This window comes from Cupressus sempervirens, chromosome 4 (genome assembly GCF_028749045.1).
Source record: "Cupressus sempervirens isolate cs-2001-9-10 chromosome 4, ASM2874904v1, whole genome shotgun sequence".
In the NCBI taxonomy this organism is placed as follows: Eukaryota; Viridiplantae; Streptophyta; class Pinopsida; order Cupressales; family Cupressaceae; genus Cupressus; species Cupressus sempervirens.
This window is the reverse complement of record NC_143121.1, coordinates 709,234,697-709,250,283: the sequence shown is the minus strand read 5'-3', so window position 1 is coordinate 709,250,283 and position 15,587 is coordinate 709,234,697. Positions and strand designations below refer to the sequence as shown.

At 31.5% G+C, this 15,587-nt stretch overlaps 1 protein-coding gene across 1 annotated transcript; it reads left to right on the top strand.

Moving 5' to 3' along the window:
- Positions 1-4,388: 4,388 nt before the first annotated feature.
- On the top strand, positions 4,389-6,277 carry LOC149563247 (low affinity inorganic phosphate transporter 1-like). The gene has a single exon (XM_089823990.1). It carries the CDS (start codon positions 4,516-4,518, stop codon positions 6,115-6,117), a length of 1,602 nt encoding a protein of 533 aa, XP_089680116.1. The 5' UTR covers positions 4,389-4,515; the 3' UTR covers positions 6,118-6,277.
- The last annotated feature ends 9,310 nt before the right edge of the window (positions 6,278-15,587 follow it).

The following is a 15,587-nucleotide window of genomic DNA, read 5'->3' as shown; positions in this document are numbered from 1 at the left end:
ACCTCATCTCTAGTGTATTTCTATGCAATAGTTGAAAGTTGTGTTAAATTTGAAAGAGTAGATTAGCTTTGATATTCCTTTAAATCTTATCAATTTCTACTTCTTGTTGGACTTGAATTATACTTTCTACTTTTGAGGTTGCAATTCATTCTTTTTTCTTGACATATTAGTCGTTGTCAATCTTATGGCTCTTTTTGCAATACTCTTGTTATTAGTCAAAAGGGAATGCCAATTTTTACTTTTAGGCTACAATATTCCTTAGAGATTTTGGCAATCGACCACTTCATCACTTTTTGTGCTATTCTAGATGCAAATGCATTTTACATGATACTTTTAGGCTACAAGTTTTATTTGAGTAAGTGATTTGCATATAAATAAGTAAAATTTATACAATATGCTTAAATTTCATAAAAATGGACTTTATCACACAACTTTGTTGGTATTGAGCATTTCATTCAAAAATGATTAGTAGATGTGTTATAAACATTTGGTGATAACAACAATTTACATAGGGTATTTAAAAAAAGTTTCTAAAATACTCAATTTTAAATATGATCATGAACATAGTGATGGACATCTAAAGCATAGAGTGGGGAACAATCTCATGTATGTCATAGCTAAAATCTAGAAGAAGAATATCCTATGAAGATTATATCCCCTTCTATATTGTCTACACTTGGGAGTTATGGATTTTGAGGACTCATCGATTCCCATTTCTGTTTACTATGGCAAACCTATGATTACAAAATTGAATTGGATGTTAAAACTATTCTCATCGAAAGTAAAGACCCAAACACGTGTTGTCTCAAGAAATTTAGATAAGGTCTATCCACACATCTATAGAAATGGGAATGTTGTTATGGGACAAATATAAATATATTTGTGGAGTGAGAGGATGAAGCAAAAAGTTGAAAGCATGGAATATAATTAGAGATTTAACTCTCTATAATTGCCCCATAGATTAAAGAAAACCCAAGATAACTTCCTCTAAAGAATGACACAAGGATATTACATCACAAGGCAAGAATGATGGTATTGCTCATGGTCATGAAAATGTACCTATTAGGCCTCACATATAATGGCAATGCGACAATGAAGGATTATACAAGAGGTTAATTGTCTTAATCCTATGTAATGGACAACCTATCACTTGCATAAGCTAGAAAAGGGATAGTGTGATAAGACCACTAAAGGTGGAAGATCTACTTGAGGGGGATAACATGATATAACCACTAAATGTATAATGTGATCACTATGTAACTTAAGTGATATGTGTAACTAGGACCTAGGCAAGGTTATGGTTAGGTACAACACTTCAGTCACACCAATAAAAAATACTGAATTTGTTTTCCTTTTAAAAAAAAATTTAAACTAATATGCTAATGCTTTGTCTTAGAATTTGGTAAGATTGTACTTTTGAGAGGTCTAGAAAAAGACTTAGGGCGAGTCCTAGACCTTATGAGAAAAGGTGATCTAACTAAATAAAATCATTCTAACATTTTAGAGTTATATATACATTGTTCCTAATCAAAAGAAAAAAGCTAGGAAATTAGAAAAAAGCTAGAAAAAATGTGACTGAATAGAAATAAAAGAGTGATAGAGGAGGAAAACAACTTGAGGGAAACAATGATTAGTAAATTATGTGAACTGAACTCTAAGGAGGACTTGGACAAAATTTTGAAGGGTATTGAGCCCTTGTTGGGGAACAAAAGAAGAGCAATTGTTTTGATGGGAGGCAATTATGATGACGTAAGGAAGGAAATAGAGGAGGCCATTGTGAAATACATGACCTCAGTCCCTACAATAGCAAAGGAGAGTGTGTAGTCTAAACTTGAGAGCCCAATATATGTGTAAGCGAGTACACCTTCCAGTGATGAGGAAGAAGTTGAGGAGACACAACAACTACCCTCACTACCACACATAGTTATGGGTACTGAATCCATGCAAGTGGACAATACACATATAACAGTGGATACAAAGGAGAACCCTTTAGCAAAATATGGAACATATTTTGTTGGCAATATCATAGCTTATGTAATGCCTACCCCTAATTGACTTTTCTGATTGTATTATCAGATTCTTTTAGGCCTTTTTTATGTTTATGTTTATGATTAGTAGCACTTGGTTATCGAGTTTGATTAGATGTATTCCATACCCAGTTTATTTATGTGACAATTTATTTAGTTATTTGGTTATTTTAGTTATTTTAGGACTATTTTGATGATGATATATGTATGTTCATATAGTAATTTTATGATGTTAGTTGGATGAATGATTTATATGTGATTTTATGGATACTTACCCATACTTGCATGTGTATGGTGTATGTCTATGTTTTACTTTATGTTTGACATTTTTGATGTGGTTGAGGGAGGGAGTTGTAGTCACCTGCTAGTCGGGATCTACATGATATACCACTCTTCGCCATTGTCTATTTAGTTTAGAACACAGGTGTTTGTACATGCATGTAGATTGTACGTACTGGGTATCAATTCCCTAAATTGCTAGGGTGAGCGTACCCTATCACAGTATCTCAATGGTATACATGGGGAGATAACTCTTGAGACTAAATCTCAATCTAAGCCAATTGTCCTAGAAAATAGGACAAGTATCTGAGTTAGTGTTACCTTTTTGAATTCGTCAACTGATGTGAATTCGTGATTTTGACCCTAGAGTTTGTTTTGGTATTTTGTACTTTATGATACATTTTCATATTTTTTTTATGGGTATGTGATGATTTTCTACTATAATCAAATCATATTAAAAGATAATATGAAATTAACTATTATCTTTCAACTATTCAAATTAAAATAGTTATCCTATCAATCAAATTCTATCTAAATATGATTATAATATAATCACAAATACATTTTTTTTTACTAAATAAATAAATTGAAAGAGAATCAACTACCTTATAGAAATCATTTAACCAGAGAAAGAAAAATTAATGTCTAAGGGAAATTTAAAAAAAAAATAAATAAATAAATAAAATAAAATATACTAACTTGTATATTAAATTCTTAGTTAAATAATTTATTATAATAATTTTGTAAATTGAATCAACTTTAAAACATCAATAAAATAATATTTTAAGCTCTCATATCAACATAAATCTATTTTGATAAACATCTTAGGTAAATTTATTGTATTTATTTATGTTAATTGAGTTTTCAAGAAATTAGATTTTTAGAATGATAACAAAAAAGGAAAAATACAATGTTAAAAAGGAATATTCTATTTATGATCATATCTATAAAAATTATATTTTAAATTAATATTTGATAAAAATGTTCTTTCTTTCTTTATTATTAAAACATGATAAACATAATCTAATCTCTATTTATTATCTTATTTTTTTAAAATAAAATAATATATTTTGAAATAAATAAAAAATATATTTTAAAAAAAAAAAAATCTTCTTAAAAAATAAAAAAAAACTTATTAATGAAAATATAGTTTTAAATTATTTGTAATTATTTGAATTAAAATGATTTCAAAATTAATTTCATAACACCTTTCTTATATTTGATTTAGTAAACCTTATTTAAATTACTCTATTACTAATATAATGAATGTGGAACTATTGTTAAATAAATAAACAAGTATAAATTACAGCAAAACTTTAAGGACAAGATTAGAATGGATTGACAACGGATTGGCTTTAAGTTGGAGATTTGATTATTTTGCGGCACAGAAACAAGAAAATGTGTATGTATGGGGATGCATGGTAACCAAGAGACTGAAGGATAGAGTCCGGCATCTCAGTACCGGCAGCATAGGGGATTCAGAATACGGGCATGGCAGGACAAGAGAGGGCGGGGCATCCTGGCAGTCGAAAGGGCTGCCTGGATAGCCGTTGCCGAGGAAAAAACTGAGTCGCCAGCAGTTTAGTCAGAAGGGTACATATGTTTGCTGGTAAGTGGATATCCAACCAGTTGGATGTACTCTAGAGCGGTGGAGCATTCTGTTCATATATGTACGACAATTTCTACATTGATTTTTTTAGTTTATTAGTCCCTGCCTTTTTCCTCCACCTCCCTCGATAACTTCATCTTTATAATTTATAATTATAATTTGTTCAATATAATTTTGTTTTGCAAAACTACATCTAACTTTGTACCGCTCCCCAAATAGGAGTACCTGGTAGACACTCTGCTAAGGGTTTTAATCCACAAAGAATTGCAATGACCATTTCATTGATACATTCATTGCTCATCTGTAATTTTCCGACTGGTCACTTTCCATCGTAAATAAATTCCACAACCTAGTCGTCACGCTGTTTGTTCAGATATTAATAGTGATTTGTCGAAAGATATACGATGGTTGTTCAGATTTTTATTAAGAACTGAAGGATATCCATTCCAGAAAATTCATCTCTGCACAATCTCAACCTTATCTCTTTTAGATAACCCAAACCTTGCACTAAGCAAGACATCCCCTTAGAAGAACAAATAGACTCTTTTAAACCCTTTGAACCCTTTGACAACCCTTTGAATCTGAATCTATAGTTAAAAAATGCCGCTCAACGTTCTTTCTGCGCTGGACTCGGCGCGCACGCAGTTGTATCATTTCAGTGCGATATTTATCGCTGGAATGGGGTTTTTAACGGACGCCTACGATCTCTTCTGCATCCCGCCCGTTTCCAGTCTGCTGGGAAACATCTATTATAACGACAGTACACACAAGGGCTCCTTACCCATCCAGGTAAAAGCCCTCGTTAATGGAATAGCCCTCTGCGGGGCCTTTGCAGGCCAGCTCTTTTTCGGCCGGGTTGGAGATAGAATGGGACGAAAGAGAGCATACGGATTCACGCTAGCTCTGATGGTCTTCAGTTCCCTCGCTTCTGGTTTCTCCATTGGCCGATCGAGAGAATGTGTGATTGGCACCTTGTGTTTCTTCAGGTTCTGGTTAGGGTTCGGAATTGGCGGGGACTATCCTCTGTCAGCGACAATCATGGCGGAGTACGCGAACACCAAAACCAGAGGAGCATTCATCGCAGCGGTATTTGGCGTGCAATGCCTCGGTATTCTGGCGGGCAGTATTGTGGCAATCGTTGTGTCGGTGAGTATGAAGACTTTGGCGGGCGACGTGCCGTCGTTCGGGCAGAAAGACGTGGTTTGGAGAATTATCTTGATGCTCGGAGCCGTTCCCGCCGGTTTCACATATTACTGGCGGATGAAAATGCCCGAGACCGCCCGGTATACCGCTCTGGTTGCCAGAAACGCCCCCCAGGCGGCAATTGACATGTCGAGGGTTCTGAATCTGGCGATTGACGAAGATGAATCGGATGTTCTTAGCATGGAAATTGGGTCCCCTCAGTTTGGATTGTTCTCGATGGATTTTGTGAAGCGGCATGGATTAGAATTGCTCGGCACGGCGTCCTGTTGGTTCTTCGTGGATATTTCATTCTACAGTGGCAATCTATTTCAGGACGATATTTATCACAATATCGGATGGTTAAAATGTGTTTATGAGAATCCATTGGAAGGAGTTGTGGATGCTGCAAGTTCACAGGCACTGATTGCACTGTGTGGGACTCTTCCTGGGTACATATTTACCATTCTTCTCATAGATCGTATTGGGCGGTTTAAAATTCAGCTGACTGGGTTTTTCTTCATGTCAGTTTTCTTGTTCGCCCTCGCCATTCCTTACGACAGTTTCTGGGTTCACCGGTCTCATCGTCATGGTTTTCTGGCGATCTATTCTCTGACATTTTTCTTTGCAAATTTTGGGCCAAATACGACTACTTTCATTGTGCCGGCAGAGTTGTTTCCTGCTCGCTTGCGATCGACGTGTCATGGTATTTCTGGCGCCGCTGGGAAAGCAGGCGCTATCATCGGAGCATTTGGTTTCGTGTTCGCATCTCAACCCAGACACAAGAAGGATCCTGCGCTGATTGATCTGAATAAGAACCCCTATGAGTGCGAAACCTCTTATCCAACTGGTATAGGAGTTGACAAGGCCTTGATTATTCTTGCAGTGGCAAGTTGCTTGGGTTTCTTTTGCACATTTCTGATACCGGAAACAAAGGGAAGATCATTGGAAGATAATGAGGCGGAAACAAATGGAAGATCATTGGAAGATAATGATGTGGAGCTTGGTAACATTCAAGCCTAGCTAGTGAATATGGTAGGGAAGCGGAAAATGGAGCATATCTGTATTTATCCAAAAAGCATCGTTTATAGGAGTGGTTTTTCTAGCTGATATTGAAAGAAGATAGACTAAAGTTTAGTTTGACTTTGTTAAGAATAGGGGTATTTCAGTTGGACCTAGTTAAGGATAGGGATATTCTACTTCTATTAGGAATGACATATTCTATTCTACTTTAAGTGGCAAGTGGAAGTTGCGAATTCTTACCTTTTGCAATATATTCAATTATTATATAATATATATTTTTAAAAAATTTCAAACTAAATTTTTGGCTAATGTCAACTTTCCTTTTTAAATGCTCAACATGTTCTTCATATATAGCAATCCTCAAGCTGTTGTGCCCCACAATAAATAACCTTATCAACTTAATTAGAATTTATGATCGTGTCTTTCAATCTACTTATATCATGATATTCTAGTATAATAGGTAACACCACTATATATTGAACAATAAAATAAAGAATGTATTATTCTAATTTAAATCCTACTTAAGGAGAGAAGGGTAAAATTCATAATGAGTTTTCTATTTTTTGGAATCTTTATTTTATTGCTTTGTTTTATTTTCTCATCTCTAATGTTTATTCATTTTTTTTATGATCACAATTCATTGACATTTTTTGGTATTCTTCTCTACCACTTCAAGATGACAAAATAAAATGTCATTGAGTTGTGTAAACATGTCAATATGTACAAAAAAATTCATTGAATAAACATTAGAAATAAGGTGTAAAGTTGGGTAAATTTTTTTTTGGTGTGTAAACATCATCAAAAGTTTCCATGATGTAAACATCTCTATGTCACTTTAAGATAACCATCTCCTATTAGTGAAACTCAAAAAATATCTATTAAATATCACAAAATAAGAATATAAGCAAAGAGTCCATCGATGAAACCTTGAAAATTATAAAATAATTATCCACATGTATAAGGTGAATCAAATATCACTACTCCAATTTCATTTTAACCATGATATCAAGATCTCCATTATATCATTAAAAACTACTCTAAGTGAATATCATCCATTATTTTCACATGATAAAGATGTGGCATTAAGAGCTTCAAGATGGAAGATTTAAAATATAATATAAAAAAAGTGATATAAAGCATTTTCAAAAATCCTTGTCATAATCTTAAATTATAGTATGCAATCAAGGTATGCATGACATCATCATCATAATAATAAAATCCTAATTGAAGATAAACCAATGCCCTCAGATAATCAACAAACTCAAATAAGCCATCTTCTATGAAATGGAAAGGGAATAAAATTATACATGTTTGAAATGCAAAGGAGATGGGTAGATGTAGTAAGACTTAATCACAACGAAAATCTCTTCCATAAAGCACTAGATATGAGTACTTGACCAAAAGTTTTATGCTTTACTAACTTTTCTTAAAGAGAGTGAAGCAACTTCGGTTCTATCCTTAAATTTAATAGAGGATGGATCAATTGATTTGGGTATGAGTTAGTTAAAATTGTGTTAGAAGCCTCCAAATAACTATTCATCCAAACTTCACTTCAAACTAATAGAACTATGCTACTAGTTGTCATAAACTGAAAAAAATCATATTATTTGTTAGTCCCTACTGTAAGTAGGAGACTAAAGTTTTTGATTGTTTTTTAGAGCATTAGTTTGTGCGTTGAAACTGGTGCCTTATGAAATATTTTGTCCAACACTATAGTTTTAGAGATATTTTGAAACTTATATGACATCATTTGTGTAAATTACTTTTATACTATTGGTTGTTGCTATTTTCTTAGGAGATTTTTTCTTTTTTCATACAAATATTAGCTTAAATGTTTAGGGCATTCCAACTGTCATTTTGTAGAGAGGCTATGTGTCTCATTTTATATTTCTCCAACCATGCAAAGGTTGTAGAAGAAGGCAACTTGTTGACTAGAGCTTTTTTGCGTGCATTGAGGTGGAGGTGAATTGAAGAGTTTGGTACATCAATTTCCATGACAACAATAACTTAAAGTGCAAACACATTTTCAGGTACCCTCCTGAAAGTAATTTTTAACTTGAAGATCTTAACTTGGAATGTATTCTTACTTTTTTTTCTATATCATTTAGTAAATTTGAAATGTACTGAGGATCATATCTATGTAGTTCATAATTTTTTGATGAATTTTTTATTTGCTTTGCATATTCTTGATTGACTATAGAGATCAGTGTAGGTTTTACACCTAAAAACCACCGCCTCACTAATGAATTGAATGGCATAATTTAGGCTTGGTGGGCAGATGACCAGGTTTCATTAGATCATATAATGGTTTGTTGGGTTAGTAGATGAGTCCGTAGTAATAGACAAGAAAACATTTATAAAGTACCATGTTATTTCTTCTATATTGATGAAGATGGCCATCTATCATTTTACTGCTTTTTAAAGACCACTCTTTTCTTTCACTTTCTTCGAGGAAACTCAAGTTTTGATCTCAAGTTTATTCATTAATGAGTTTGAAGGCAACTTCTCTCCTGTTCTTTAAGTCCATTACTCATTATTTTGACAAGGAAACAGCCAAATATGAGAAAATATCAGAGGAGAGAGTATTGAAGGGCAGGAGAGGCAAAGGGCCAAAGAATAGAAGGAAGAAAAACAAGGTTGGGAGAATTAGGGTTACTCCCAAGTTGAGAATTAAAAAGGCGGCTCCAAAGAAAGCCCATTTCTCTAAGCTCAGAGATGGGTATGTGAATATGATTTTGTGGATGAGTTCTTGCAAGTTCTTCTCTACCACAAGCATGTGCAATGGCTTAGGTTTGTTTTATAGCTCAGTTGTCCCATCCATTTGGAACTAGCTTTGATAATGATCATCATCATACTAGGAAGTTTAAAGGGTTGAAATCTAAATTTGCTCAAGAACAGCCTGTTCTTATGCATTAATGCGGTCATGTAACGTTGTATATAATTGGTATATTGTGGTAACTTTATATGAGGGGTTTGATAGATTATGATGGATGATCATTTTAGAGTCCATTCTCATCTTCTTTGCTTCTTGCTGGCTGCTTTATACTTGACTTTAGATGAGGAGGTTTGCTTGACATTTGCAGTGTAAAATAGAATTATTGTGTGATGGATTTTATGACCTGAAAAATGGAGATCCAGCTAAGAACAGTGCAGTATTTTTGACAGGCATTATACTGCTTATATTTGGCACCGACTATGGTGCAACATATTTGCACCGAGCCGGGCAAGCTGCCCAGCCCGTCTACACACCTGCGCTGCTCTCACTGCCATGTCCCTTGCTACAGTACAGTCAGCGAAATCTGTCATGCTGTTAGTCGTCCTCCATGTCCCTTGCTATAGTACAGTTAGCGAAATCTATCATGTTGTTAGTCATCCTCCTCTGACATGGGAATAGACAAGTTATGAGCGAACAGATTTTATTTTATTTTATTAAAACAATCCTTTTTAATATTTTGAAGTTTAGTTTAATGTCTTAAAAAAATCCTTTTATTTTAATGTCTAAAATTATACATAATATTATTTTATTTGTTGATTTATTTATTTATCTTAAATAATTTTAAAATAAAGAATACTAAAATAATGCTTATAAAGTTATAAAATATTGAAAACACTCATTAAATTAGAAAAAAATAATTTAGTTTTAATGCTATATCTATAATAATATTTTTAATTAGAATTTGCCAAAATTCTTTATATGGACTTAAGTTTTACTCATATTATTGATGTTAGGAAATATTTTTCATAACAAATCAAATTGTGATATTACATTTGAAAATTAGAATAATTTTATTAAGAAATGATATCTAATTGATTAAAAAAAATAAAAAATACAAAATTTGCAATATTTTTTTATATTTAAATATAGAAGTATTGAAGTAACTTGTTAAACATATAAACATAATTTATAAAATGTTCCAAATGCATAAATTATAATAAGCTAAAAATTTACTATTAAAAATATATATTTTTATTTGTAATTCTAAATAATCAAATAAAAAAATTAATCTATAATTTTTATTTGAAATATTAAAACTTCTCGTAAAATAATTGAATAATTTTTATTAAATAAAGTAATTATAAAATATTGAAAACAAACATAGAAAAAAACTTAATTTTATTTTAAATTATATTTATACTAATATTTTTAATTATAATTTGGCCAATATTTTATTTTTTTTAATCAAAAAGTGACATAGCACTTATATAATAGATTTATTAATAAACTAGTTCAAGGGCTCATCAAAGAAAAAACTACCAAGAAAACTCTGAATCCTTGCCAAAGTACAAAAGTGTTAAAGGCATACTCTGCACTGAGCAAGAGTTCCCAAAATATGGTATATATAAATAGTCAACAATGTGTAGGGTCCAATTATGCCAATGAACCTCTCCTTTTGAAAGATTTAACTAAAATCAAGAGAGCATTGAGCCTCCTATATAATTGAAGCATTTGTGAACCAAAAAATACCATCCAAATCAAAATCTGGGACATGAACCATGAAGGCCAGCTCTGTACTTTCCATTTTCAGCAAGAAGATGAATCCTTATGCACAAAGAGTGTGCAAACTAATAGCCAATAAAATGATAAGTGTGTCAATCAATTATAGTACTAGTTTTTATTAAGCTTACTTCATCTTCTTTGTGTCCCAAATATGGCACTCTGCTAAGCATGGGAATTTCAAAAAAGTAACCAATGAATGGAAAGATTGAAATATGGAGCCTTCACAACCAAGATTAGCTAGACAATCAGCCAGTTTATTGCCCTCCCTCAGAGAATGAGAGAAACAAGTAGCTTGAAAAGAGTCAATTAAATCCCAGCATTGTTGAAGGATATAGGTTAGTTTCCAAATATGAGAAGATCGTGAGGGACAAGCATTTATAATTACCTGAGAATCACCTTCAATATGGATGGAGGAAACATTACATCTCTTTGCCAAACTTAGACCTGCCAATAGGGCTTGAGCTTCTGCAAGGTTTCTACTACCAACTAGTAAAACATCTGCTTTGATTGCAATTACTTCACCTTGCCAATTCCTAATACAAGCACCCAATCCTGACTTACTAGGGTTCCCATGAGAGCAACCATCAAAATTTAACTTTAGAAAATTTCTAGAGGGAGGAAACCATTTTACATGAAGTCGACCAGATTGATGATTAGAATTCCAATTTGCAGAGAAACTTGGAGGTAACTTAATTTTTTTCCACAATTTTAGAAGAAGATAATCCCAAGCAGATACTAAAATTTTTTTCATACAATTGAGTATATTTGCATTTACTCTTTCTGAAATTGCATTCTCAATCCCATCCAAAATAGATTCTAGGTTTGATTTTTCATTACGAAAAATGATCTTGTTACGTTCCCACCAGATGGCCCATACCACAGCAGCTGGGATGCACTTCCAAATACTAGCAAACAAAGATCTTGAGAATAGAACTAGCCAAGATTGAAATAGGTGCCAAAGACTATTTGGTAGAGATGAAGACATTTGAAGCTTGTTTAGCACAAAAATCCGACATTGGCAAAGGAACACTAGAGAAGGAGGTGATCTGTAGATTCTAGCTCCTTGTTACATAATTTGCAAATAAAAGATTCAGCAATACCTAGCCTGAACAATCGTTCACTGGTGAGTATTCTTTTTCTAAGGGCTAGCCAAGCAAAACATCTAGCCTTGGGCAACACAGTAGAGTTCAAACAAAAGGAAAATGCTCTACACTTCCTGCTTGAATTATCTATTTGTCATAGACCATAATTACCTTCCTTAATTGAATAATCACCACCTTTGGATGGGGCCCAAATAACTATATCTTCCCTATTAGAAAGAAAAACAATTCTTTCAGCAAGAGTCTCCCTCAAAGAAAGGAGACTTGGTTGACTAAGAAGATATGTTGGAGGTTCTTTCCAGAGAACCCTTCTTGAATGAATTTCAATTGCCAAAGCATAGTCCCAAAAAGAGGAGCCCCACTAAGCTTTTAGGACTAAATGTGCTTCATCCAACTTTTCTTGTCTACATAGAGGGAGAAATCCATTCCATGAGTCTTCCCAAAACTTTACTTTCTCTCCACTATGAATTTCCCAAGTAGCATAGTTACAAACAATATCCTTTGAAGACATCATAAAGTTCCATATAGCTGAACCTAAAGGATAATTTATATACTACTTTAATTTAAAATTTATTTATAGATCTATAAATGAAAAATTAAAAAATGATTTTTGATATAAAAAAATCATAGAATGTTTGTTTTTTAATAGGAAAAAGTAATATGAAATGCAAAATAAAACTAAAAATTTGACTTACTAAAATGTAAAATTAAATTTAAAATAGATCATTTTTTAAATGTAATTATAAAATATACTTTTATGGTGGCTATGCATAGAACTAAACCTTATAAGAAGTTATAAGAAAGGTTTGGTTTAAAAAAATTAAAGTGTAGAAATATTTAAGGTGAAAATATTTAAGGTATAAATATTTCTACAATTTGATTTGTTGTGAAAAATATCTCTTAACATCTACATGAGTAAAACTTAAGTCAATATAGAAAATTTTGGCAAATTCTAATTAAAAATATTAGCATAGATATAACATTAAAACTAAATTAATTTTTTCTAATTTAATGAGTGTTTTCAATATTTTACAATTTTCTAAACATTATTTTAGTATTTTCTATTTTTAAATTATTTAAGATAAAAAAAAATAAAAATTCAACATATCATTGTAAATATTCAAATAAAAAAGTATTATGGATAATTTTAGACATTAAAATAAACCTTAAAATTCATAACAAGAATTTTTTTGAGACATTAAAATAAAAAATTAAAAATGATTGTTTTAATAATAAAAAAGTAATCAGCTATGAGATTTAATTTGCTCAAGAACTTGTAAAGTAATCAGTTGTGAGATTTAATTCGCTCAGAACTCGTTTATTCCTATGTTAGTGAAGGACATTAGGGTTACGACACGTGTAGGGTAGTACATGTAAACGGGCAGCAGACTAGGTGCAAATATGTTGTCACAATTTGATTTGTTGTGAAAATTATCTCCTAACATCAATAATATGAGAAAAACTTAAGTCCATATAAAGAATTTTGGCAAATTCTAATTAAAAATATTATTATAGATATAGCATTAAAACTAAATTATTTTTTTCTAATTTAATGAGTGTTTTCAATATTTTATAATTTTATAAGCATTATTTTAGTATTCTTTATTTTAAAATTATTTAAGATAAAAAAAATAAAAAATAAATCAACATATCATTGTAAATATTCAAATAAAAAAATATTATGTATAATTTTAGACATTAAAATAAACCTTAAAATAGATAATAGGATTTTTTTAAGACATTAAATTATACTTCAAAATATTAAAATGGATTGTTTTAATAAATAAAAAACGTATTCTGTTCGCTCATGAACTTGTCTATTCCCATGTCAGAGGAGGATGACTGACATCATGTTGATTTCGCTGACTGTACTGTTAGCACGGGACATGGCAGTGAGAGCAGTGCAGGTGTGTAGACGGGCTGGGCAGCTTGCTCAGCTCGGTGCAAATATGTTGCACCGTAGCCAGTGCCCTTATATTCAGTGTGAGAATTTATTAAGTGTACCTAATTGTTAATTACTGACTTCTGACACATACTATAAATACAATAAAAGAATAGTAATGAATAGTCCGATGTCAGAATGTCTCCTCCAACAGAACACATAGTGCAGTGTGCTTGTTATGCTTTTGTTTTTGTATTTAAATTTTATTACTGCTATTAGAGCACAAATGGATATCTTAGATTTAAAAAGACATAGACAGTATAGTTTGAGATGAATTAGAAAGATTGGAACTAATCTTTTCAGGATGTGGTCTCTAACAGTAATTCATTTGGAACTATCTTCCTAACAGCTTTTGTAATCTTCATAATTTATCATTAATAATATCCTTTTAGTCCCAGGTAGTGACTAGCTCAATAGCAACAAGATTCAAGTTATTAATAACAAATAGATACTTTCATAAGATCAAATGTCTCTCTTAATCAATGTAATTGGCAAGGATTTGAAGTATTAGAGAATTAAATATTTGGAGAAAAGATTTCATTTTTGAAAATTAAAAGTTATCTATTTTTAAACCATAAATCTCTAACATCCTAGTGAGCTATGAAGTGGTTAAATAATTAGAAATGGTAAAGAGAGTGATTAGATTAGATTGCTATAATTGATTTTTTTTTTTTTTTATCATAAATCTCTAACATCCAAGTGAGCTTTGTCATTCTCCAATTCACTGGCATAGCTAGAAACTATCTTGTTGTCTCTATGTCTTTTACCGTTTTCTCTTCTATGCATTATAGTCCTTTCCTCTACTTGGGTATTTGATCATAATAGTTCACTCTACATTTGATTGTGAGTAGTACATCAGACCATTCTTGAAGCATTTTATTGTTTTTCATACCTCTATTATTACTTGTGAAAGCGTCATCAATTTGATTTTTTTTTATCAATCCAACTTTTCATTAAACATAGTACCCTAAATGTTTAGCCTTTATTGTAATCGAAGAATATTAGATTTTTCTCTTTTGTTCTTGTCATGTGTCCATGTTTTTGCATGGTCTGTTGAAACAATACTTGTAAAGGAATATTATTACTGTCATGCCCAAACTACGAGGGCAAAAACACACAAATAATTTTTTTTTATAATAATAATAATTAAATTGCTCTAAGTTTTGAAATGATTGATTACAGCTTAAGTAAAGGTTCTCTACATCATCTTTAGTTTAAAACTCTTGTGGAGGAATGCATCGTCAAGATTTTGAAGTTCTTCGTTATTAGATTGACATCAATGTTTACTTAATTTGTTATTACATTGCTTAAACAATCAAGTGAAAATTATTTTAATAACAATCTAAATGAAATTGGGTTTAGATTAATCGTAAAATTCAAATCAATAAACCGGAGTTTAATCCTATATCAAATAGCCAATTAACCTTTCATACTTTATCTACTTAGAACGAACTAAAACAATTCTAATAATTAAAAACAAAACATTAATCCCAAACTTAAATTAAAGATTATTAATGTGAATTATACGCTAGTCATAAATTTAATTTACTAACAACTAACTAATTAAACTAACCAACGAAATCTAAATTTGATCTAACCATATACAAAATGAGTGTCTAATCTTTAAATAGATCTTAACTTTACAATTTAAATAAAATTAAAACTATCTAATTAAACCATGAAATTAAACTAATATTACAAAAGAAATATAAATATAAAATTTAAACAAATAACTTAACAATTTACAATTTAAACTAAATAAAACTAACTACTAAAACAACTAACTAAATAAAATTATTAACAATAAATCTTATCAAACAAACAAACTAACATCATAATCTAACCTAACTATTACTAACCTACACTCTACTCTACCCTAACCTAACCATCCCACTTGACCACTAGCCAAGTTGATTTGACCCCCAACACC

What these genes read in the sequence shown, in the direction of transcription:
- LOC149563247 (XM_089823990.1), top strand. Translation starts at nt 4,516, where the DNA reads ATGCCGCTCAACGTTCTTTCTGCGCTGGACTCGGCGCGCACGCAGTTG.